Source organism: Artemia sp. Qi Xiang Cuo, chromosome 20 (genome assembly GCF_049724085.1).
Source record: "Artemia sp. Qi Xiang Cuo chromosome 20, ASM4972408v1, whole genome shotgun sequence".
NCBI classification, from domain to species: Eukaryota; Metazoa; Arthropoda; class Branchiopoda; order Anostraca; family Artemiidae; genus Artemia; species Artemia sp. Qi Xiang Cuo.
Genome location: NC_142813.1, coordinates 16,885,383 through 16,913,016, shown reverse-complemented (window position 1 = coordinate 16,913,016; position 27,634 = coordinate 16,885,383). Strand labels below are relative to the sequence as shown.

The window sequence follows — 27,634 nt, the reverse complement described above, 5'->3', positions numbered from 1 at the left end:
GACAGTTTTGCTGACTTGCAAGTCTACGGTACAACCAAAAGGTACAAACTTTTTTGTATTATCGAAGCTATTTTACTAACTAATTGCTGGCTAGTTAAGCAGATGGCTAAATTTACTGTTCATAAGCTGGCATTGGCTAGATTTCGAGCCCTGAATGGCCTGTTCAGGGCTTTCAACCCCGAGTCCAACCCCGAGTTCAACCCCGAGTCCCAAATTTTAGATTCTGAATGCAATAAAGCTGAGGCTATGAAAAACTCTAGAAAAGGTGTTAAGGGAGCGTTTGATGAACTTGCGCTGAAACCAGACATTTATAAAGAAATTTGCAAAGACAAGCTTAAAGGACAAGCGTCTGAAAATAATAAATTACATAACTTTTCGGGATCAACGGCTCTTATTACCAAGATTACAGCGACGGAACAAGAAGTTCAGTCTGTCATGGAAAACTTTGCTCAGAAAATAGAATAAAGATTAGATGAAAAATTGACACCTGTTGAAGGCAAACAGTCATTTTCTAAGGACACAGTTGGTGCAATCAAAGCGCAAAGCTCGTCAATTTCAAGTGAAATTTACAGGGCATTAGTTTTTGAATCTGAGCCGAAATTTGTTGTTTTATCCAATGATATAAAATATTAAAAAAAACAATGCTCATTTATTGAGGAACGGATTAAAGTTGGAGAGTAAAAGCTTGATGAGTATGAACAAGAAAAGAGATCAAATATTCTCATGTTCAGTGGGGTTAAACAACCTTCCAATAGTGACTTGAAGTGGGTAGTTCTTGACATATTGAGAAACAAGATGGAGCTAGAAATATCAAATCAAGATGTGATCGAAGTTAAAAGATTAAATCTAAGCAAAGGTAATAGTAAACAGGATGCAATTGCTCCTTTAGTTGTAACATTCAAGTCTAAAGACCTTGCTTCTAAAGTTAAAAAAAAAAGTTTAAATTTGCTCGCACTGGTATTTTTGTGTCCGAAAGTCTGACGAAACGAAGACGTGATATTCTGAACTTAGCACGGGGTAAATATAGGAATAAGCAAGTGTGGTCTAATCAAGGTCGGATTTATGTACGTCTCGTTAGTGATTCGTTTCCCCGTCGCTTATGGTCTATCGACGATATTGCTTAATAGAGTGTGCTAATAGTTAAAAGTCGTTATATTTTCACTACTTTTTTTTATAGAAGTTGTATTGCGTTAAGTCATCTTAAAGTTGTGGTGAGAGACTAAAGACCTTTGAAAATAATCCGTTCCAAGTTGAAGATATTCTTAATGCTGATATTGCACAGGGACGCTCTTCTATCACACTTCGACCGAATAGAGATAGCTGTTACGTAAATCTGCTTTCTTCGGGAATTAATCCTGATGAAAATTCGTTTTGTCTTGGTCATTGGAATTGTCACGTTACGTCATCGTATCGTGAAACTCTGTAGATGCTTGATAGTAGAAATTCCAGATTTGATATTATAGACCTATGTGACTTTTTTGAGTCAGAATATTCTTTGTCCCTTTTTAGTTTTCGAAGATACCAGTTTATTGTAAAAAATAGAAAGACGAAGGCATGCGGAGTTTTAGCATTTCCAGTTAAGCAATATCTTGTGGCTAATGTGAGGGAAAATTATTCCATTTGGATAGAAGGTATGGTTGAAACTCTTACTCTTGAGCTGGAAACTGGCGAGAATCAGATTTTGATAAGTGAGGTTTACCAGCCACCGAGTACTCAATGGGAAGAGTTTGCACTTTCTTTTGGTCGAGTTTTGGACGATATCCGGTTGAGTACTTCCGAGTTTATTTGCATGGGTGACTTTAATTTTGATCTTTTGTGTTTGAATAATGATAATTCAGAGTTTTGTTTTACCCTTAAGGTTAGTCATGATCTATATCCTCTAGTAGGAATTCCAACTTGCGATACTCAACATTCAGCAACATTAATCAATAACATATTTGTTTGATCTCGCCTACTTTCTACTTCTTATGCTGATGTAATAATTAGTGAGCCTTTTGATCATTTTCCTGTGGTGGTAGTTACTTCCTTCCTACGTACACAAAAGCCAAAAATACAAAAGACACAAAAATGGCTGTCCAAAAAAGATAATTTTGACATATTTAGTCAAGAACTGAACGTTTTTTCGTGGCAAGAGGCTTATGATGAATATGAAAGCCCATCTGCTGCATTTGATAAGTTTCTAGGTATTGTTCAACCGATATTTGATTCAACATGTCCAACGAGAACTATCAAGCCGAATAAATGTACTCCTAGAAGACCATGGGTAACCCAGGAGCTTCTTCGATTAATCGAGAAAATAAATGATTTTTACGTACTTTATTTCAATTCAGAGTCACAGGAGGTGTTCAATGACTTTAAAAAAGACTTCCTAATGAAACTAATCGGCTTCGCAGATCTTGTGTTCAAAAATATCATGGGATGAAATTTGAAAATAATAAAGGAAGCAGGAAAGGTACGTGGAAAACTATTAATGAATAAATAAATGGTGGCAAGAAAAATGAAAATCCAGCTAGCCTAAAAAATGACGATAGAATAGTTTCTGGAAGCAAGAGTATTTTTGATGTTTTTGGTGAATAATTTTCAAAAATAAGTAAATCAGTAAGTGATATTTCATATAATAATAGCGGTAAAATTGCTGAAACTTCTAAATACGAGAGAGGTTTGGGGGTAAAGATGAACATTGCTGAAACTAATCTATATGAGATGAAGCAAATAATAGGATTGATGGAGTCAAATTCGTCTGGGAGTGATGGTCTCAATCTGTAAACATTTAAATTAGTAATGGTATATTTGTTGCCCTGTCTTGTATATTTGATTAACTTATCGCTCAAAAAGGGTGAGTTTCCTTCACGATTAAAAGAGGCCACGGTTATACCCTTTGCATAAAGGAGGTCTGAAGACAGATTCTTCCAACTGGAGACCGATTTCGATGTTGCTTTTGTTTTCAAAGCTATATGAAAAGGTCAAGCACTGAAGATCGTATAACCCATCTGAATCTACATTGATTTGTCGCAGAAACACAGTTTGGATTCAGGAAAGGCCATTCAACGATACATGCAGTCCACCATCTCACAGACTTTGTTAACTCTGCGCTTGAACGTGGGGAGCTAGTGCTTTCAATTTTCATAGATTTTAGCAAAGCTTTTGATAATGTTGTTTTTAAGATCTAATTGATCAAGCTACATTGTTTAAGTGTTCAGAATGTACCTTTGCGTTAATTTGAGTCTCATCTTGGAGGGAGAACACTTGAAGTGAATGTTAATCGCTGTAAATCATGACGTTATAGTGTTCGCTGTGAAGTTCCACAACGCTTAGTTCTTCTGCATCTACTCTATCTGATCTATGTAGATGCCACGCAAAATAATATTCTTGGGAAATTAATTACGGCAATCGCTGATGACATTGTGTTCAAAGTAACATCATCTTGCGAAAATATTTTAACTGAAAAGGCATATAAGGTCCTAAATAAACTGGCAAGTTTATGAGATGCAGCGGCCTATCTGTTAATGTTTTTAAGGCAAACTTTATGATTATTTGTAGAATTGGTAATCCCATCATTTTTAACAAAATAAATAATATGTCTGAATGGTGTATTCTTAAAACAAGCTTTTAGTGTAAAACATTTAGGTTTTTATCTTGATTGCAATTTGTAGCAGCATTAGTAGCAGCAAAAGTGGCAAGAGGATTGGGTCTTATAAGAAGGCTAAGGAATGAGCTCCCGCCAAGAATTCTAGTGATCCTCTACTATTCTCTTATCAGTCCGCATCTATCTTATAATTGTTTGCAGTGGACTAGTTCTTTTGTGTCAAGTTTTAAAAAAATTCAAATTTTACAAAATAAATTTTTTAGGTTCTTAGGACATTATGTGAGATTTGAAAATAGTACTTTGAGTTGCTTTACTAAACTGAAAATTCTGAATGTTTATAAGTTAAGGGATTATCAATTAGCTATTTACGTTTGTCAATGTTTGAATCGTTATCCACCGCAGTCCTTTGGAAAATTTTAAGTCTAACTCGTTTTATCATTGTTATGAAACTAGGCATTCTTCAGAGATAGTGTCTGAGGCTCGGAGTACTCAACGCAGATCTTTATTTCCGCGTTTTGCAAGACCACAGATGTGGAATTTACTCCCTGAGGGTATAAAGGTCAAAGATAACGTTAGCCAGTTCAAGAGGGGGTTAAAACGTTACCTTCTGGGAAGTTGTTAAGGATTTAAGTTTATTTAAGTATGTCTCGCTAGTACTTCGTTTCCACGTCGTTTATGGTTTATCGACGCTATTGTTTCATAGTATGTGCTAATAGTCAAAAGCTGTTATATTTTCACTACTTTTTTGTGATTTTGATTTATGAGTGAAGTTTGAATATATTTTAATAGATTATAAGGATAGAAATAACCATCATATACAACCCAATGGGTTCCCCCGATGATTGTTGAAAGATTATATAAGCGTTATTTGGGTTAATAAATTATTTCTCTTTCTCTCTTTCTCTCTCAAGAAATAGTTATCAAGCTTGTATAAACACAAATTTAACATAAATTAACTTATTGTGACTACAAACTATGTTAGAACATCCATTTTCTACACTGATGTCAGCGTAGCATTTTTATCCAAGGCCCCACGATAAAGAAAAATCGCAAGAAAATAGTCACCATGCTTCAACAAGCTGGGGATGTTTGAATATGGAATCTAGGGCAGAAACATGCGTTGAAAACGCATACATGGTGGTGAATCCAAAATTCCTTGCTCCAATGGCAAAAAGGGCTTACCTGCAGAAATAAAAAAAAATATATCGGGAACATTTTTATTCTGTGAAGCTTTTTTCAGCATACTATGTGAATTGAGCATTTTGTTGTATATTGAGCAATGGTCCGATAATGAGGGGCAGTAGATTTGACGAAATTGCGTTCAAGTCTGGAATCCTTTAGAACGAACAAGTGGAACGGTTATAACTAGAAAGCCGTACTATGTCTTTTCTGGACATGTCATCATGATTGAAGCTATCACCCAGCTATATTAGAAACCATTTGAAAATGTTTGTAAAGGCCAGGAAGATGATTTTTCAAGAATTCTTTACATGCTTACTAATGTTCTTTGAAGAAGGCCGTATTCTGCCTTTTCTGGACATATCATCATGCTTGAAGCTGTCATCCAGCTATATTAGGAACCATTTGAAAATGTTTGTAAAGGCCAGGAAGATGATTTTTCAAGAATTCTTTACATGCTTACTAATGTTCTTTGAAGAAGGCCGTATTCTGCCTTTTCTGGACATATCATCATGCTTGAAGCTGTCATCCAGCTATATTAGGAAGCATTTGAGAATGTTTGTGAAGGCCAGGAAGATGCTTCTTCAAGAATTCTTCACGAGCTTATTAATGTTCTTTGAAGAAAGCCGTATTATGCCTTTTCTGGATCATCATGCTTGAAGCTGTCACCCAGCTATATTAGGAAGCATATGAGAATGTTTGCGAAGGCCAAGAAGAGGATTCTTCAAGAATTCTTTACGAGCTTATTAGTGTTCTTTGAAGAAAGCCGTATTATGCCTTTTCTGGATCATCATGCTTGAAGCTGTCACCCAGCTATATTAGGAAGCATATGAGAATGTTTGCGAAGGCCAAGAAGAGGATTCTTCAAGAATTCTTTACGAGCTTATTATTGTTCTTTGAAGAAAGCCGTATTATGCCTTTTCTGGATCATCATGCTTGAAGCTGTCACCCAGCTATATTAGGAAGCATATGAGAATGTTTGCGAAGGCCAAGAAGATGACTCTTCAAGAATTCTTTACGAGCTTATTAGTGTTCTTTGAAGAAAGACGTATTATGCCTTTTCTGGATCATCATGCTTGAAGCTGTCACCCAGCTATATTAGGAAGCATATGAGAATATTTGCGAAGGCCAAGAAGAGGATTCTTCAAGAATTCTTCACGAGCTTATTAATGTTCTTTGAAGAAAGACGTATTATGCCTTTTCTGGATCATCATGCTTGAAGCTGTCACCCAGCTATATTAGGAAGCATATGAGAATGTTTGCTAAGGCCAAGAAGAGGATTCTTCAAGAATTCTTTACGAGCTTATTAGTGTTCTTTGAAGAAAGCCGTATAGGAAGCATTTGAGAATGTTTGTGAAGGCCAGGAAAATGCCTCTTCAAGAATTCTTCACGAGCTTATTAGTATTCTTTGAAGAAAGACGTATTATGCCTTTTCTGGACATGTCATCATTCTTGAAGCTGTCACTCAGCTATATTAGGAAGCATATGAGAATGTTTGTGAAGGCCAAGAAGAGGTATCTTCAAGAATTCTTTACGAGCTTATTAATGTTCTTTGAAGAAAGCCGTATTATGCCTTTTCTGGATCATCATGCTTGAAGCTGTCACCCAGCTATATTAGGAAGCATATGAGAATGTTTGCGAAGGCCAAGAAGAGGATTCTTCAAGAATTCTTTACGAGCTTATTAGTGTTCTTTGAAGAAAGACGTATTATGCCTTTTCTGGATCATCATGCTTGAAGCTGTCACCCAGCTATATTAGGAAGCATTTGAGAATGTTTGCGAAGGCCAAGAAGAGGATTCTTCAAGAATTCTTTACGAGCTTATTAGTGTTCTTTGAAGAAAGCCGTATAGGAAGCATTTGAAAATGTTTGTGAAGGCCAGGAAAATGACTCTTCAAGAATTCTTTACGAGCTTATTAATGTTCTTTGAAGAAAGCCGTATTATGTCTTTTCAGGACATGTCATCATGCTTGAAGCTATCACCCAGCTATATTAGGAAGCATTTGAGAATGTTTGCGAAGGCCAAGAAGAGGATTCTTCAAGAATTATTTACGAGCTTATTAGTGTTCTTTAAAGAAAGCCGTATAGGAAGCATTTGAAAATGTTTGTGAAGGCCACGAAGATGACTCTTCAAGAATTCTTTACGAGCTTATTAATGTTCTTTGCAGAAAGACGTATTATGCCTTTTCCGGACATGTTATCATTCTTGAAGCTGTCACCCAGCTATATTAGAAAGCATATGAAAATGTTTGTAAAGGCCACGAAAATGATTCTTCAAGAATTCTTTACGAGCTTATTAGTATTCTTTGAAGAAAGACGTATTATGCCTTTTCCGGACATGTTATCATTCTTGAAGCTGTCACTCAGCTATATTAGGAAGCATATGAGAATGTTTGTAAAGGCCAGGAAGATGATTCTTCAAGAATTCTTTACGAGCTTATTAATGTTCTTTGAAGATCTAAAACTTCTGACAATTTTGTTGGTGTTGTTAAAGCCGTCAGGAAGAAACTTGAGCCTTTATATCCACAGCTGCAGAAATCAATCGTGACAGTTCAATCAAAATCACAAGATTTGGAAGCAGAATGGAAAGACGATTACTTTCTTCCAGTCTCATAGTGACGAGGACCCTGGCTGCTGTTCTGGCCACCTCCTAAATGGCAAGTTAATTCTACCCTTCTTTATAGCTGTAGGCCATCACAAGTATGCAAATTGTCTGATTGAGTATGTCTTAGAGATGAGGAACCTCTCAGATAAAGCGCAAGACTTATCTGAAAGAGGTTTATTCAATGGGGAAAAGTAGCCAGGTTTGTTGAATCTTGTGCCACCGGATAATACTGTTGAATCCACCATAAATCTTGATTAGAAACCAGTATTTCTTAACCGTCCCAAGAAGCCTTTCAAATACCTAACTACCTTTCAAAATAAAGCTTGGGATATTACCCATGGAATATCCTAACATTCACTACTACTTGGGCAATTTCCTTACCGTTCTCAAAAACGTTCCTGGCGATAGGTTAGAGCGTTAGAATTGACTCCGTCTGTGAGGACAGGAGTTTGAGTCCTGTCTTCACTGGCTATTTGGTTTAGAGCGGGGTCAGTAGCGTGACTTTGTAAGCTCAGCCAGAGTCGGTCCAACTCTAAACAGGCACCTAAAGTAACCTGTGGAAGGTTTATAACACAGGAAGGGTGTTAGAATACACATGCTGGCTGGCCCACAACACCCCATTGCACTTCCTGGCTGTAAAGTCCAGTGCCGTATTACCATCATGTTGAAGTAGACCTTGGGGTAACTGGCTCTTATCATACACAGAACATTCTAATCCCTCACTCATTTCTACTTAGATATTTTCTACAATCCCATTCCAAATTTAGGCTCATTTAAATAATTGAAGTACCAAGGAGATCAAAATATAAACAGTTTTTGCCCTCTACACCAATGTTGATCTATTTGAAAATGAAAACAGCGATTTTTCAATATTTTTCTTTTTTTTCAAAACTAAAATTTTGGGGGATACCACATTTTTGTCAGCGTTGCCACGTTGAGCCATAAAAGTAAATAAGTAAAACTAATTAGCTCAATTTGACAACGGTTTTAATCCATACAAATTCAAACACTAACAGTCTATTAAGCTGTTTGGTGTCGTATATTTTGACGTTATATTTGCTCCTTTTTTGCAAATGCTTCTTTTTCTTAAATTTGTTACCCTTACTACCAAAAACTACATAACTGCATACGGAGGTTTTTCATAAAAATGATCTCCCCATTTCAGTAAATCTTTTAAGATATATGTGGCTGAAAAAATTTCCAATTAAGGGGATTCAATACCTTAAATAGTTTGCGAGCCTCAGCCTCGGCTGACCGTCAAAAAAAAAGGATTCATTAGTTGATTTTCTCAATGGACTAGCCTTGACGAGGATAGGCTGGGTATATAAGCTTGGAGTTTTTCCGGAGCTGTGAGAAGAGTGGATGGTTCTGGTTGTGCTCCAATATAAGCTCCTTTCTCCGTCCCGATCTCCGACAGGGAAATCCTGCTTCCGTGGTCTGATACTGGTGTCAGGTTGGACTTTTCACAAGTTTATCTAACCAGAACCACGACTCCAAAATAGCACTGCAGAGTGTCCTTGGGGAGTTGTGCCCCTCGAGGATATAATAAACTAGTAAACGCCAGAGCATGTGGAGACAGCAGATCGCCAAAACCTAGGATGTCGTAAGGAGAGAATTAAAAGGAACAAGAACTTCTTAAGAGGGTGTAAAGAAGGAGGCTTGAACAGAATAGGATGGAGGAAGAGTATGTGAGGCTGTGTTGGCGCCTTGTCAGGCAGCTTGGTGCTGTAGTGAGCTGTTAGTTTTAGTAGTAGTATTTACCACCATCGAGAACTATTACGAATCGGTAGTTTGACCATGAGATTTTATTGAAAAGACAATGGAGCTTTAATTCCCCTGTGTCAGCAAGGTTTTCAATCAAAGCTGGTAGCACCACAGGGAACTCACAATGCTGCCAAATTGCTCTAATGATATTTCATTTGAACCAATTTTTAACATTTTCTAAAATCAGCTGCTATCCTAGGTATGCTACAACATTTTGAGGAACTGCCCTTTCCTGAACTTTAGTATGAAAATTCTGCTCCATTTTATTCAAAAAATAGAATTTATAATTTTTAATGACATAAGTTTCATTAAAACTGAGTATCTCTATCTACAGTACAAAACGGGAGAAGCTACTAGGTTTTTCTAAGATTATAGGGAAAGTTGGTCTCAGCTTTTAGTTTTCTGTCGTTTATTCGGATCCCATATCCAAGCTCTAGAAGTTATGGCAACACAGCCCAATCAATTCTATATAGTTTGGCTATACAAACTATTATAATGAACAAGATAAGGCGAACATTTAAGGTATCGAATCCCCTTAATCAAATCAAACACTGTTTAATTTCACTGTCCTTGGAACTTGAACTATAACTGTCAGGCTAATCTTGGAATACATCATCCTGTGGGACAAACAACTTTATACAATTAACTTCAAACAAACATAACTTTATACAATTATGAAACCTAATGTTTTACTTCCTTACCTTGCTTACAAGAGGTTGAAATCGGAGCTTCCGTTCATTCAATAAGCAATTGGACCAAAATGTTTTGTTCATCTTTTAGCAAGGGGGATAAAATCCCTTGGGCTTCTTTCACGCTGTTAAGGTCACCTTCTTCTAGGGCCGAAAATAAATTCCCTAGGCCGAATGTTATTCCTAAAAACACAAACAGGATTTTGAGTTTTGATATTGAGCCATTCACTTGCCAAATTGATCAATTCCACAAAATAAACAAAGATGGGACACATAATACAAAATGCTGGTTTTTATTATTACACAAATTGTCAGGGCATTTGATTCTAGGGCCGAAGCTATATTCCCAATGGTGAATAATAACTTAAAATATAATTCACATTTGAAATTTCTGATAGTTGAGCAATTCATTTGCCAAGTTGACGAAGTTGGCAAATAAATAGTGACGAAGACCACACTGCCTTTCCATCATAAACAACAAGTAGAACAATAGGTAAATTTTATATATAACAGAGTGGAACGCAACTTCAAATGAATATTTCGACCCTATATCCAAGGGCCGTCATCAGCAAAACAAATTGAGAAAAAACGAATATAAAAGAACTCACATTAATATTCAATCTTTAAAACTAGAATATTTTCAAAACAGCTTCAGCATAATCACTTCAAGGAAGTTCAATCAGGACTGGTACATAAAGCGAAGTGAAAAAAGACAATTCATTCAAATGGAATAAAAACAATTACAAACAAGCTCTTAAGGCTAATCTTGCCTTTTTGGCAGCCAGCTTAGAAGGTCTATCCATAACAGGTTGAGTGGAATCGTTTACTGTTTTTTATATAATTAGTTAAATCCCTTTTGATTAAATTTGTACATAAGGCATTAAATGATTATTCCCCCAAATCCCTAAGTATTACTATGGTATTTATTTTGATTCTAATTTCAATTGCCTCTTGAATAACCTGTTTTATGCCTAAATGATTGCTAGTAAGGGAAGTTTCTTCAAAAAGTATTTTATGGCTAGGATTATCATAGATATGACTGCTCAAAGCAGAATCAAAAGAAATATTAGTACTATTAGAATTTAAAGCTTTAGTTATGTCATCTTTGTGCTGTTGTGGGCGTTTTTCTAAATTTTGATGGGTTATACCTACATAGTAGTTGCCACAGTCACATGGTATTTGATAAACCCCATTTTGGCGAGTAACTAGGGTTATATCTTTACCAGAGTTTAGGAAGTTCATGATTTTAAAATTACTGGTAAATACTACTTAAAAATTATTTTGTGTGCGAACTTTTTTTTTAATTTGTAGTGACTTTAAATTAGATGTATTAGATTTAGAAGTTAAAATTAGATGTATTTTGAATTTAAAATTTGTCGTCACTGAGAGGAGAGGAGGTGGGTTAAAAAAAAATTAATTAAAAAGAAAAAAAAATTTCGTCAGTAAACAGGTTTTTTTTTCATTTTTAGTTATTTATATAATTTTCTGATTAATTTTTAACAGCTTTTATTTCACTCATTTAACTAACTTTAATAAATTAGCTAATTAAATTACTCAACTTGCTAACTAATATTAAGTTACTAATTATATTAACTTAATTAAATAAAATGAAACGCTTTCTCGCTAATCCTCATTCATTTATTCCTCCTCAGCGTGTTTTTCCTGAACCTACTGGTTCAGTTTGACCTGCTCTTTCTCAAAAGCTGTCTGACTAGAAGGATGCAATTCGAAAGAAGATCTCAGAGAATAGACATAATTCTCGCAGAAGACATAAATTTGTAATAGTTTTATCTCGTATTTATAAGAAATTTATTTTATTAATAAAATTTAATGTTCGAAAGTTTGGCATTTTATTTTTAATAATATTGTTTCGTCGTTATCTTTTAACAAAAAGGGCAAATTCGGCCTTTATTGCTTCTGCAAGTCGTTTTTGAATAAAAAATATAGTAAAAGAAAGAATCTGACTGAAATTGCTCTACAATTATATTAAAAAAACATATTGAAGATAAAAAAGAATAAATTTTAGAAGATAGTTCCTTCTTTGTCTTTCAAAGTTTTTCAAAGACATTTCCTTCTCTGTTTTGTAAGAAACTTACTTCATTGTAACAAAACTGTTCTAAAAAACCACTTGCTCCTAGTCCCTCGACTTCCCCGCTTAGCATCACATGCGATTCCCCTGTCGATCCCCTCATTGTATTCACCCAAAGATTCCACGTTACCTTTAAACTTGACTCTACAAAAGAAATCAAAACAAAAACAAAAAAAACATTCAACTAGCTACAGAAATCAAATCAGTTCATTCCATCGGCCTCAAAGCAATACCGGAAAATAAATTAAAAAATAATTTCAATTTTTACGTAATTAAATTTGAGAATCTGGATAACACAAGCATATGAAAGTCGCAACAGCGCGCTATCTTTTTTAAGTTTTGAAATGGTGTCCTTTGTTTTTTATTATTATTATTCTTTAATAGTATTTCTGTCCGTTGTCCATTTTGGGGTATATTCCACAGACCGGGAGTCATATAAAATTGTGGAACAATGTTGGACTATGCGACCTCTGCATATAAAGAAAACAGAGCTTTTTTTAGCGAATTTTTTTAATAGATTGGAGTGGAGTAGGAGCGTGAGCAGCTTAAATCCTCCAACCTAATCCATGTTTGAAACATTTTATCAATTTTTTCCAATCAATTATGGTAGTATTCATAAAATTAATCTCTACGTTTGATTTACGCCCCTTCCTCTTCAATATGGGCACCATCGCATACGCAACTCTCCGTCTGTTCATTTAAGGTCCCTTTTTAGGCAAATATTTGCTAGCATTTTGTCTCTCTTTATAGACCCGTACCCCAGCACAGGCCTCTAAAAGACAAACCTTGAGTACTAATTCTTTTTAACAGGTGTAGTTGAGATTTAACAACCTATTCTAGGAATTGTTTCCATGACAAGAATTTAGAGACTCCCTCCCCCAGCAAGGTTTAGTGCGTCCGGAAACCGAAGAGTCGCAAACTAAATCTTGCTTCCCAACACTGTTTTTGAGGATTCAACGTCCAGTTCTGATAGATGAGCTAATTACAAGAATAAGGAAGCCCTCATCCAACCGTCCCCTCTTAGACAGAGGTCGAAATAGGCCCGCACTAACAAGTATCCGAAAATTCACAGATTGGGCACTAGTTCTTAATCCCCCCAGAATTTGGTTGTGATCTCCCCTGCTCTTGCGGAGAATGTCTCGATAAAACTAGCACATCAAACTTTATCTTAGACTAAGTCTGCTTGATATCCGAAAACTCCTCCTGGTAGATGTCCTGATGTCAAAAATTGAGACACTCTACTTTGCTCCACCCAATTATTTCAAATCCCGTCTTATGGGAAAAATTCATAACTTGAGCACTCCCTCTCGTTTCAAGTTCCATTGAGATCAAACAACCCTTGCTAATTAAAAATTAGGGACCCACTCCTGCTCCTTATGTAGATATCAGTATGTGACACTCAAAAGACACAACTACCACACTAAATTTAACCTCCTACCACATATGGTTGGCATTCAATATCCATTTGTTAAGATGCACAGCTGACACAAATTTGAAGAACCCGCGTCTCTAAAATACGGATGGTTAGATCGGGCCTTAGCTCCCGAAAGGCGCAACTAGCCAGCTAGTCTTTTCATACCATGAGGTTTGGTTGGAATCCAACGACGCATTCTAGAAGATTCCGTCACCACAACAATGCAGGACTCCGCCTCCTATTTCCCTCATAAAAGTTGGATCGGAAATGGAGCACAAACGAGACAACTAAGACACAATCTTCTTTCCACTTAATTTCAGTTAAGATCTGACAGACTTTTCTGGTGGATTTTAAGATTAATAGGACTCATGATCCTCCCCCCCTCCCCTGTCTCCACAGAGGTCAAATCGAGTCCAGGCGCAGATAGGACGCATATTAAAAATTTCTGCTTGTTTTACTGGATTGTTAAATGTTGTGATTACAAACTTTAGGCTCCGCGTCTATATTCCCCCTCAAATAGGATCCAGGAATCATGCAAGCAACGACTACAAGAGCTCTTAGACCAGGTGATAGAGTAAGGAAGCCAAATTGGCCTAAAAATAAATAAAGAAAACGAAATGCATGGCTACCATAGACTTGCCCTTGAGCATCAAATACGGAGAATAACATATAGAGCAAGTCATCCATTTCAAACACTTTGTCAGCCTAATTGAGAAAATTGGATCGATCACAAAAGAATTACTCACAAGAATTGGTCAAAACAATGGAGCTTTTAACACACTAGCGAAATTTTGGCACCCCAAAGGCTTCTCTCTATGGCTGAAATTGCGACTTTTCAAAAGCAAAGTTATACCAGTTCTCTTTCACGCAGCCGAAACCTGATACCTGAATCAGGAACAAGAGTCAAGAATACTTGCTTTCGAAAACTTACTTCTAAGAAGAATCCTCAACATCCACTGGTAGTAGAAGATGAATGATCATTCCATCCACCACAAGACGGGAGTTTCTTGTGAGAGATTTCGCAAGAGATCACAGGTTGAGATACCTTGGCCACGTACTGCGCATGGAGAAACGCCAACTACCAAAAGCAGTGCTCCACTGGTAACCACCTAGTTAACACCACAGAGGAAGCCCCAAAAACATACCAGAACGAACGTACAACCTACAACGTAAATCCAGCCTCTATGGGAGGGCATTTTTGCAGTAACTAACCATCAGATTAATTGAAGGCTCCTTCTGGATACCCTGGCGTGCCTCTTGACGGCATAGGCAGGTCAAGGTCTAAACTAAGGTAACAGGATCGGGTCCGCACCCCCTAAAAATTGCTAGTGAGGACACTAGTTCTTGCTATCTACCAAGTTTAAAATTGGTTCGTTGAACCAACCTTAAGGGGAAATCACCCTTGCTTACTCAACAGCATAGTTTTAATTACATTTATCATTCTGTGAACAAGAGGTTCACTTGGAGATCACCAACCAATATACCCTAATTTTACAATTTTTATATGTTTTTACTAAAATTGTAGCGTTAGTGAGCCTCTTCAGAACTTTATTTTTTCCCGCAAGTGAGTGCAACAAACCTGAAATCATTTTCCTTGCAAAACTCCTTCAAATTTCCTGCAAAACTTAAATCTCCAGCAAAATTTTTGATTTATGATTCAGTGTCTTTTGAATCCGTTCACCACATTCAATCTTTAACGATTTTATTCTTCCCATGCGTTCAAACACAATTTCACAAAAAAAAACTTTCGTGCCGTAGCTGTCTGAAGTTTTCCTAAGCTGCATGATATACAAAAAAAAGAAAAAAAAAAGTAAAACTCAAGTCGGTGCTTCGGTACCCTGGCCGGACCTCTATATGAATCTGAAGTCGGGGCAGTACCTTCCTAATTTTACTACCAAAGAACACTCAGGCAATCTAAAATCGGGGATAGTGCAGAGGCGCTTCTAGGGGGGGGGGGGGGAGGGGATTTTGTAACAGTTGGGGCACTTGCCCCTGGCGCAGAAATTTTAGGGGCGAAAAATTTCAAAATAAATAATCGAACGGTTATAATCATTTTATAATTTTACTGTTATTAAAATAAAGTAGAGGGTGTAGATAATAAATGAAAATAATTAATAAATTATTAATCAATAAAAAAATAAAAAATAAATCAAAAATACAAACAATTAAATAATTATAATTAAATAATTGAATAATAATAATTAAAATAACTTAATTAAAATAATTAATAATAATTAAATAATCTAAATAGTAAAAAAATAAATTACTAATTAATTAGTAAATTCAAAATAAATGTGTTAATAAATGAAAAATTTGTCAAAATTTGGCCTGAAAATTTTGTGGGAGCTAGGGGGAGGGGGGAGGGTAATCGAGATTTTGCCTCGGGCGTAAGAGAGGCTAGAACCGCCACTGGTGATGGCTAATTTCAGCCCTCAAGAGGATCAGTAAAGTAATTAGATAAAATGATAGTGCGTTCGATGGGTACCAATGGGACCAATAATTTACTAGGAAAACGTTAGTCAATAACGTAGAGGTAATAAAGTAGGGAACAAACGTTCCTTGATGCACAAACAGTTGAAATAGGGCCTTATAAGAATGAAACATTTATGTCTTGCGCAGAATGTCCGCGGATACTCTAACCGATGACAATTGAAAGAAAAATTTTCCAGAGGCCCTACCCCTCTGAATGGGAACGCCAATACGGAGGGGGAGGACTCACAAATGCCATATAGACTTAAAAAATGCATTTCTTTTCTATCTCCACTTAACAATAGAAAATTAAAAAGCTCATATCCTAGATTTTGAAAAATATGCTTTTATGTCTTCATTAAACAAAATCTAAAAAAAATTCTTGCCCCGTGCCCAAGTTCTCGTGAATTGATACTACTGCTCGGAACCTAGTTAGAAAAATTTCAGAATCAAATCCTAGGACACAGGATATTAGGAAGCTGCTCTCCCAACTTTAGATGACTTTGGATCCCGACATTAACAAAATACTACCCCAATTTTAGGTCCCAAAGAACACCGACCCGCGTACCCAATGCCCAATTTTAGTAAGAACCGCAAATATTGGCTTAGCACATCGATGTGCTTCGGGTCGAAGATCTGTGCTTCGATAAATAGAAAAGGAGATATCTTACAGTTTTTTTTTTCATCATTTTCACATTCAAATAATCGTTCCAAGAGATGCTCATGTTTTTTCTACCAGGCCTATGATATTTTTGTAGCCCTGACATTTTTCAGAATGAAAAAAAAATCAAAGGCAATAGCAATATTTGAATGAATAATACCTTCCCAGCATTACAAAAAGTAGTGTCCGATAAAAATCGAGAAATTGAATGTCGATTTCGAAGAAAGAATTCAGAAAGAAAAAGCAGATGAAAACTGATTTTGTCCAACCTTTGATGCCCCAACGGACTTCACTTTGTAACGTATATAATTCCCTCCATACCCGAACGTATCAATTTTGTACAGAAGAGGATAAACATATATAACGATTACAGAGAATACAAATTCTATATATACGAAGGTACAAGCTGAAAACCCTACCTTCGGAAAAATTTGTTTCTTGAAACTCTTTAACCTCAGTCGACCAAGCTTCAACAAAATCGTAACCAGTGCGCGGTTTCAGGACAGAATACAATAAAAATATTGACACCTTCAATGTTGCTACTTCTTCTTTTAAAAGCTGAACATTCGATTTCTTGTCACTTTGTAAATCTTTCAGAGACTCTGAAGCAACAAAAAGAGCCTGATGCAAATCGCCTAAAAGTTAAGTACTTCAGGAAGAAACTGCGGTCGTTGCGTACATATATTGCACAAAGAAATCTATATTTCTAAACACAAGATAATTATTTACTATAGATAATTATATACACAAATTATATATATATATATATATATATATATATATATATATATATATATATATATATATATATAATAAAATAATAACAAATATATAAATATATATATATATAAATATATATAAAAAATATATATATATATATATATATATATATATATATATATATATATATATATATATATATATATATACATATATATATATATATATATATATATATATATATATATATATATATATATATATATATATATATATATATATATATATATATATATACATATATATATATATATATATATATATATATATATATATATATATATATATATATATATATATATATATATATATATATATATATATATATATATACTCTAGATTAGTATTAGTATACTCTAGATCTAGATATACACTAGACATACTCTAGATTACTCTCGATACTTATATATATATAATTATAATGTTACCGTGAAAGACCGAAATCTGGTGAATGTCGACGTTCACCGTTGAAGTCCAAAATAAGGATATTTGATAAATATTTCGGACATACACCAAGCGACTATGTGTTTGTTGGCAAGTCAGCTTTGTCAGTCTTTTGCAAGGTTTGATGGTGACAGGTTTGATGGTGACAGGTTATAAATCTCAGAAATAGGTTAAAAATTAGGTTACAATATCAGAAATACAAATTTCAGAAATGCTCAACATTAAATCTCAACGAAAAGTTGAGATACAAATCTCAGAAAGCATAACTTACAACCCTTGCCCTGAGGAATGTGGGGGGGGGGGTCGTCATCCTCAAAGACCTAATTTCCAGAACTTTCAACTAGGTTGAACAAAATGGCTATCTCAAAATTTTGTATTGAACATACAAATCTCAGAAAACACATAGTCGCTTAATGTTGGCCACCTGAGGCCAACACAGCTGCACATGCTCCTGCTCCACCCCAATCTACTCAAATCTTCACTCATTATATCCTCTCATGAAGTTTCAGTTTCATTTAACTCCTTCCTTATGTCCACTCTGCACCTTAATTGGGGACATTTAATGGGCACGTCTGGGGTGGAAGCAAAAAAGCGTCCCCTTAGTTTCTAAAAACTAAAAAAACGAGTTCTGAAAAAAGTCTGTCAAATAAAAAAGTTCTTTTAATTTTATCCAGGAATAGCAGCTGATATTTAAGTTTATCTCAGCAGTAAAATTTATATTTTTGAGAAATTTCGAAATATTGCTTGAAACGCTGATTTCTATTGCTACCGTGTCTATTCTTTCTTTTGCATTTCTCTAGCACTAAAGAGGCCCTCAAATATCCTAAAGAGCTGTCTAAGTGCGCATTTAAAAGCTAATGCCTACATCTATTTCAAATTCATTTAATTCAAAAACAAGACATAGCTCTCGTGGGCAAAGCCCAAATATGATGTCTCTTAGTCATAATTAGCAAAATAAAGTTGCCTGATAAAACTCCGTCAGGATTAATACAATAAAGGATAAACACACTTGATATTGAGAGTAAACTTACCTGACAAAATATTGTCAGGATAAAATAAAACTAAACAATAAAAATCCTAGAGATCATTTAAATATTTCAGAAAGCTTGACACTAAGCTTTTACTGTCGCGCAAGGTGTTGAAATGGATTGGGGTTAGTTTCGGAACCTTCTCAGCCACTTCCCTGGGGGGACGAGATCTTTTAGGGACAAAAGGTGGGAGAAGGAATGATCGGTAGATGGGATGTTGAAGGAAGGAGGAGCCAAATCTTTGGCAAAATTTTTTCGGCGGGAAGAAAGGGATTCAAGTTTAAATTCCTTGAGGTAAAAGGAGTAAGGTAGAGGGGAACCGCCATAATTGATTTGCAGTGATCTCTTCTGAACTCGTTCTATTTTATCAGTTTCATCCTTGGTAAGGGCAAAGTGCCAAACCGGACAAGCATATTCAACTATGGGGTGGATGAAAGTGTAAAATATTCGTTTCAGCTTGTCCTTAGGAACTCGAAATTTTTACAGTGTTTTTAGCATTTGGATTGCGCCGTTAGCTTTTTTTACAATTGTCTTTGTATTCTCCCGCCATGAGAGGTCTGAAGAAATCACCATCTACATCTACTTGTCGTAAGCCTTGATAACGTCTTGATAAACTTGATGTCTTCATAACACCATCGTGAAGTGCCCTATGGCACCCTTTAGCTTGTAAAAACTGAAAAAGCGTGTTTTCAAAAAACCTGTCAAATAAAAAAAACTTTTATTCCAAGAATAACAGCTGTTATTTAAGTTGATCTTAACTGTAAAAGCTAATCACGAAAATATTTTTTGGGGAATTTTGAAATATTGCTTGAAACACTGATTTCTATTGCTAACGTGTCTGTTTTTTCTTCTGCATTTCTCCAGCACTAGTGGAAAACTTAGATGTCATAAAAAGCTGTTCAAAGAGCCCATTTAAAAGCTAATGTTTACATCTACGTGCTTTGAAGAAATTTATCTTAACAACAAAATCGTAAAGTTGCATATACCAACAAAAAAGGGACTTTTCTGGAAGTGGAAACTAGAAAACACGTCTAAAAAGCAGAAAAAATTCATTTACTTATACATATCAACTCAACCATGTAAGGAACCTTGCCTCCCTGAGGTCATGGGCACATGACGGTCCCAAGTCCGTTAAATGAGAAGGGTTGGGCTGTGGGATTGCAACCCACACCCGGGACCCTGAGGGGCAACCCTCAGGGTAAAAACACCTGCAACTGAAACGCCTACAACAGTCTCGGTTGCATCACCTCCCCCCCCAGATAACGACCCCCGCATGCCCCCGGAACCAATTTTTGACTGCGAAACAACACCTAAAGATGGGTTTTTGGAATGTGAGAACGACGAACCAGATATCCAAGACACAATAAGTTATTAAAGAGATGAGACAATACCTCATCGATATACTCGTTCTCATTGAAATAAGGTGGACTCGAAATGGATTAGAGAAATTTGATGATGGGTATGCTATGGCATTTAGCGGTCACCCTTCCGTCCACCGCGCTGGTGTAGGAATTATGATGTCGCCACTTGCACTCAAAGCAATGACGAACTGGACACCAGCTAGCGAACGTATATTGACAGCTCGTTTCGTATCTAATTATACAAAAATGACCATCATCGTCTGCTATGCTCCGACCAACGAAGCTGATGATGAGGAAAAAGATACTTTCTACAACATGCTACAATCGGTCACCAAAGACGTTCCCAGGCACGATATAATCTGTTTTGTTGACGATCTAATGCTAAAGTCGGTGCAGATCGTCAGTACTGCCCTGAAGTTCTGGGCCCACATGGCATCGGAGACATGAATGAAAACGGTGCACTCCTAATTGACTATGCCCTAAGCAACGACTTGGTGATAGGGGGCAGTATGTTCGACCATAAAACGATTCACAAGTACTCGTGGGTGTCTCCCGACGGCCGGACAAAAAAGTAAATCGATCATTTCCTCATATAAAGACGCTGGAAAAGTAGCCTGCTTGGGGTGAGGGCCTTTCGAGGAACGGGCGTGAATACAAATCACATCTTGATGATAGCTGAAGTAAGAATAAAATTAAAAACTCAGAAGCTGAAAACCAACGCCACAAAACACAACCAGTTTGACACTGATAAGCTGAAAGATCATGATATCCGCAGAAGCTTCTGCATATCACTACATAACAAATTTGAAGCGTTAAACCTGCTCGATGAAGCTGAAGACTCTAGTGTTGAAAAGATATGGACCTCAGTGAAAAGTGAATACCATGACGTCGCGAAGGCCAGCCTTGGCTTCAAGAAAAGAAAGAAAGAGAAAAGGATATCGGACGACACCTGGAAGTGTATCAGTAAACGCAAGGAGACCCGGCCGCTTATCCAAAACACGTTGAGTCCTGAACAAAAAGATCAGCTACAGCTCCGTTACAAAGAAGAGGATAAGGCGGTTAAAAGAAGTGCAAGGAAAGACAAAAGAAACGTTATCGAGGAAAAAGCAGCACTTGCAGAAGAAGCTGCTAAGAAAGGAGACTCGAAAATGGTGTATTGACTAACGAATGAGATAGTCGGAAAGAAACAAACCGAAAATCCCTTGTAAAAGATGAAAATGAGGATATAATCTCGGATCCACAGAAAGCTGACGAGAGATGGGCCTCGTATTTCATGAAAGTCCTAAATAGACCCAAACCTGACGATCTAGAAGTAGTACCTGACAAACTATTTTTACAAATTGACTTAAGTGCTGACCCACCAAGAACTGAATAAGTAACGACAGCCGTGAAAAAGCTGAAAAATGGACGGGCACCTGGAGTAGAAGGTATCACGGCAGAGATGCTGAAGGCTTCCCTTTGTGCCTGCATAACCGTTTGGACTGCTCTCCTAGTAGCCGTCTGGAATAGCCAAAAGTTCCAAAAGGGCTGGACCAAAGATATGCTAGTAAAACTCTTCAAGAAAGGCAATGCGCTAGTCTGTGACACCTGGAGGGGCATCAACCTAACGTCTGTGCCTAGCAAAATACTAGCCACAGTCATACTAGAACGCCTAAGAACAGCCCTAGACTCACACCTCAGAGAAGAGCAACACGGGTTCCGACCTGGTAGGTCTTGTTCTGACCTTATTTTCATTCTAAGGCTGATGATGGAAGAGTCAAGAGAATGGAAAAAGAAGATGTACCTGCTCTTCATTGATTTTGAAAAGGCGTTCGATTCTATCGACCGAGATACTTTATGGAAGATTCTAAAATATTACGGAGTATCTGATAAAATAGTCAAAATGATAATGGCACTTTATGAAGATAGTGAATGCTGCGTTCGCAGAGAAAATGAGGACACACGTTTCATCAAGATAATGTCTGGAGTCAAACAAGGTTGTCTCCTATCCCCGTTCCTGTTTGTCATTGTAATGGACTATATTCTACGGCTGTCTTCAGGCTGTGGAGAGAAGATTAGCAGCCGGCAGATCTCGGATCTGGACTTCGCAGATGACGTTGTTCTTCTCGAAGAAGTGAAACAGCGACTACAGCTGCTACTCGACGCCATAGATGAAAAGGCCGAGAAAGTGGGACTTGCGGTGAATGTCAGTAAGACAGTGAGTATGACCACATCTGACTCCCCGCTGATACTAAAATGCAAAGGTAAAGCAATTGACCAGGTCAAAGAATTTAAGTATCTTGGGAGCTGGATTGAATATGATGGTGAAATATCTAATGAAATTAAGAGGAGAATTGGACAGGCGACATTGGCTTTTAATAAATTGAAGCCAGTTTGGCGCAGTAGTAAATACTCTCTGCACTTAAAACTCAGACTCCTAAATAGAAATGTGATGTCCATCCTCCTCTATGCTAGCGAATGCTAGGAATTAAACGTCCAACTGGAGAAACGTGTCCTAGCTTTTGAGGACATGTGCCTTAGAAGGATCTTGAACGTATCATGGCAAAAAAAGGTCATCAGCATAGAAATTCGTCTGAAAGCCGATCAGCCATCAGCTACTAACCTCTTGATGCTTTGGAGATGGTTGTATCTTGGTCATGTCCTTCGTATGTCAGAGGATCGACTCCCAAAATCAATATATGAGTGGTATCCCGAGGGGAGGCGGAAAAGAGGTCGACAAAGACACACCCTACGACGACAGTACGACCGGAACCTGAGAAGTGCGGAGCTGTCTCTTCAAACACAGTGGGTGGATGTCACGGCTGCAGCTCAGTTCCGAGATGTCTGGCGAGGCTTCGTAAACGCCCTATGAGCCATTCCTGGCTCTGGAGGATCTAAGGTCTAAGGTAAGGATAGATATTTAAATTATGGATAATTATAACGTACCTCCGTACATTGAATTTTTTTTTAAGCAAGTCAACAGAGGGTAAATTTGGGAACGCTGCTTCCGGTGTCGATTTCAGTGGCTTCTGTAGCGACTATGCTATTTCAACTTATCAAATGTTTCCTATTTGTTGCATATACCAACAAAAAAGGGACTTTTCTGGAAGTGGAAACTAGAAAACAAGTCTAAAAAGCAGAAAAAAATTCATTTACTTATAGATATTTAAATTATGGATAATTATAACGTACCTCCGTGCTCTGATTTTTTTTTTTTTTTAAGCTAGTCAACAGAGGGTAAATTTGTGAACACTACTTCCGGTGTCAATTTCAGTGGCTTCTATTGCGACTAAGCTATTTAAACTTATTAAACTTTTTCTATTTGTTGCACATACCAACAAAAAAGGGACTTTTCTGGAAGTGGAAACTAGAAAACACGTCTAAAAAGTAGAAAAATTTCATTTACTTATAGATATTTAAATTATGGATAATCATAACGTACCTCCGTGCATTGAATTTTTTTTAAAGCAAGTCAACAGAGCTTTTCCGGTGCTTCCGGTGTCAATTTCAGTGGCTTCTATAGCGACTATGCTATTTAAACTTTTTCTATTTTTTGACTATTTTTAAACTGTTCCTTTTTAAACTATTTAAACTTTTCCTGCTTCCCAAAGATCTCAAAAATCTCGATCATCGATTAGTTCTATGGCTATCTACCTTAGTTCTTCCCTAGGATGGATGGATGATAGACTATCTATCAACAAGTGAAAATGACATCAATTTTATACTTATGCCAGCTTTGCTTCTCATTCAGACTATTTGTCTTGGCTTTTTCTCCAATTGGCCAATGGCTTGATGGCAACTCAATTTTAATTCAAACAATAGTCAGGTTTGAGCCAAAGAGCCATGATATTCCACAGCCCCACTAGCGGCGAAAAAAAAAACAAGAATGAGAAAGAGACAATACACTGCTTCGCATGCGAAAAAAGTGATTTTTCTCGTTGCTCAAGACGGAGAACTGTAATTCGACTACATGAGGCTTTCGGCTATGGAGGTTCCAATGGTGCAGTTTCCTTTTGATGTGACACAATTATTGTGTGGTTTCAGGCTATTTTTCGAGATTCCCATGAAAAAATAGAAATAAACCTTTACCATTAAGATTAATCGAGATAATAATTACCATTGATGAACCAGCTTCAAAGGGCGATTCTTCCTTACCTGACAGTTTTTTTGGCGTTTTAAAATTGTCGGTTACCATGGGATAGAGTTCACTCTTTACTAGATTGTGGCGGAGCGTTACTACCTATGTCAATTTCAATGGCTGTCTTCAACCGGTGTATAGACATTATAAAGTCAATCAAGGTATAAACCAAGGTATAGACCCGTGAATAATTAGAACATACCTTACAAATTAAATTCTTTAATAACGATGCAACAGCGGTTAATATGTGAGCGTTACTTTCTGTATCGATTTCGCCGAAGTGGCTCTTTGTGACTAAAGTACGATGTATAAACTTTATAAATTAAACTGAAGTATCAACCAAGGTAATTTCATGGATAATAGAACGTACCTTCGTATATTAAACTCTTTAACAGCAAGTCAACGGCGGTCGGTTTGTGAATATTGCTTCTCGTGTCAATTTCAATGGCTCTTTTCAACCAAGGTATAGACTTTGCATAAAAATCTAGATGAACACATGCAGAGCTTGCTTCTAAGCACAGCTTAAAGGCCAAAAATGAGCAGTTTTGACAGGTACATTTAATGTCAATTGCTCTTCCAAATAGGCTCAAGCCTGACAATAGATTATCTGAAATAACACGAGACAAATTAATAGGGAGCTCCTTAAGCATTTGTCGAAATTTTTGCTGTGAAGAGGGGAAGAGGCATTAGGGGTTGAGTATGTAAGTGTAAAATGAAACATGTTAATGAATTTCACCACTCTGAAAACTTAGAATAAATACTGTGCAATAAATTCGTAAGATTCATTAGTTTATAAAATTTGGATGTGAAACGAAAAGAAAAGAAAAAAAGTTCAAATGTTTTGAAAATTGCTTTAGATACAATTTTCACGCTAAATTCTAAAATACAAATTCTAAAATGATGTTCTTTGTCCTCCCAGCAAGTGCTTCCAAGGGAGGGCAGGAGATTTGAAAGATTTTATTTTAAGCAGCTATGTCACATGTAAGGAATTGCATTATCAGAAATTTTAGGAATTTCATTATCAATATCAGGAGTTTCAGGAATTTTATTGTCAGGAATTACAATGTCAGGAATAGACGTAAAAATATTGTTCGACTGCTCATGTTAGAAGACATGCTTTACACGAAAAAAGTAAAATATTCAATAATAAATACATGTGATCGAATAGAAAACAGAAATAATCAGAATTTTTCTTAGCATAAGTCTGATATTCATGAAGAATAAAGATTATTATATTAGTTTCTACAGAGATATCATTTTTCACAATAGATATAATTTTTCAGCAATATGCGTGTCAGTTTAATTTTTTAAGCTTCGCAAAAAAGAGAGATAATAGTCAGATTCAAATAACAATATTCATTTACTTAATGAATTATTAATAAAAAGAAAAAACATGCCATAGCATATCATTAAAATTTTACATTTTTCTTTTTCGGGTTATTGACAAATTATTTGAAAAAAAATGAGCTTAAGTATATGACTAATATTCAATATTTGTCTTTTTCAGCTTCCTTTTTGAATCAAAACGAAAGAAAGAAACTTCAGTTTCACTTAAATAAGTTATAAATTATTTGAAAACAAAAATGTGTTTCAGCATATGACTAATATGCTAACTAATTTTGGGATGGAGGAGGAGTGTGCGTGGCTGTGTTTGCCTCAGGTGGCTTGGTGCTACGGTAAAGTAAAATAAAAAGTAAAAAGTAAAATATTCAATAATAAATACATGTGAGACTAATATTTGTCTTTTTCAGTTTCCGTTTTCAGTCAACATGGAAGAAAAAAACTTCAGTTTCACATCAGTGTTAGCTCAAGTATATGACTAATACTTAATATTTGTCTTTTCAGGTTCCTTTATGAGTCAAAATATAAGAACAAAATAAAAGTAGGTTATAAACTATTTGAAAAAAAAATTATGCTTCAGCATAATTTTTTCAGGTTCTCTTTTGAGGCAAAATGGAAGAAAAACTTCAGTCTCAAGTAAGAAGGTTACAAATTATTTGAAAAAAAAATTGTGTTTCAGCATATGACTAATATTTGTCTTTTTCAGGTTCCGTTTTGAGTCAACAACATAAAAGAAAAAACTTCAGTTTCACAGATATTTGTCTTTTTCAGATTCCCTTGTGAGTCAAAATAGAAGAACAAAATAGAGGTAGGTTATAAATTATTTGAAAAAAAAAATTATACTTCAGCATAATTTTTTCAGGTTCTCTTTTGAGTCAAAATGGAAGAAAAAACTTCAGTCTCAAGTAAGAAAGTTACAAATTACTTGAAAAAAATTGTGTTTCAACATATGACTAATATTTGTCTTTTTCAGGTTCCCATTTGATTCAAAATGGAAGAAAAAACTTCAGTCTCATTCAAGTAGACTGAACCGTGGATTGTCAAAAAAACACATGACCGTGGATCGTCAGTTTAATATGCATACACTGATTTTCATTCCTTTAACTTCTAATAGTTTTTTAAAGTAAAAAAAGTAAAAACATTTTAAATTTATTTTGTTTTCAGTAAAGTTTAAATTATGTTCTGGTCTTGAGAAGGCATGGGGTATTGTCGGCCCCACTCATGTTGATTTTTGCTCGTCTTGTGTTTGATTCGGTTATTTATTGTAATTTCTGCTCATTTTGAGTTTTATTTATTTATTGATGGTGATTTGTGGTAGTTTTACGCTTTGTAACAAAATAAAAACTTGTTTTGTGGAAAAAAATTTTTAAATAAATTTCTGTCGGTTTTTCATTGACATGGTCTTTTTCATGAGAAAAAGTAATATTTTATATCTTTTCAGTTTTTTTTTAATAAGGATACATAGTTTGGCTTGCTATTTATATGTTGGAGAAACGTTTTCAATAATTTTTAATCCTAATACAAATAGTATTGTTTAATTTAGTCTTATACCTCCTCAAGTTGACCTGAAAAATAAAACTAAATACCATTCCTAAAAATTTCTATCTATCCTCTTTGACAACCTGGATACACTTACAGTCTTTTGATTATCTAAATTTTAAGAGCATAAGTAGTAATAGTAGTAGCCCGAAAGTTTCAAATTAACACCCCCAGTCGTTCTCAATATATTGGTGAGGTTTCTTTTTGGCTACCATACACACAGTGCATTTTGATTTAATTTTAAAGCATAATGGACCAATTGCATAATTGTGAGAGAAGGGTTGACATACCCAATATCCCTAGAGACATAGCGGCTGGACTGTTCTACTACACTGTAGAAAATTGTTGTCCCAAAATTCTGATGAGATGTGTTTGGAAAATGAATGGGCTTTGGAGTGTCATTAGTAACAGAAACTGCAGTGGTTGTATTAATAGTGTATGTATTACCTTTTGGTGATATGAATATCATTCAAATCAAGTCCTGGAAGACTCAACTCAATTCAATTAGCCGTTGCTATGGTATTGCTGATATATCCTTTCGATAACCTGTATATTTGCATACTTTTGTGA

General features: G+C 35.9%; 1 protein-coding gene and 1 long non-coding RNA gene across 2 annotated transcripts in view; one reads left to right on the top strand and one right to left on the bottom strand.

Annotated features, from left to right (window-relative positions):
• The window catches only part of LOC148939945 (uncharacterized), a 62,268-nt gene extending 37,434 nt beyond the window's left edge, over positions 1-24,834 (bottom strand). The window contains exons 1-3 of the mRNA XM_089106404.1: positions 24,555-24,834; positions 16,874-17,089; positions 9,834-10,004 (exon numbers count right to left, since the gene is read on the bottom strand). Coding sequence (XP_088962530.1) covers positions 9,868-10,004; positions 16,874-17,089; positions 24,555-24,834 — 633 coding nt within the window. The 3' untranslated portion in view covers positions 9,834-9,867. The remainder of the gene's footprint in view (positions 1-9,833; positions 10,005-16,873; positions 17,090-24,554) is intronic.
• On the top strand, positions 11-27,634 carry LOC148939944 (uncharacterized). Its single transcript, XR_016143454.1, has 3 exons — positions 11-41; positions 26,232-26,333; positions 26,499-27,634. It is a non-coding gene; the product is annotated as an uncharacterized LOC148939944 (long non-coding RNA).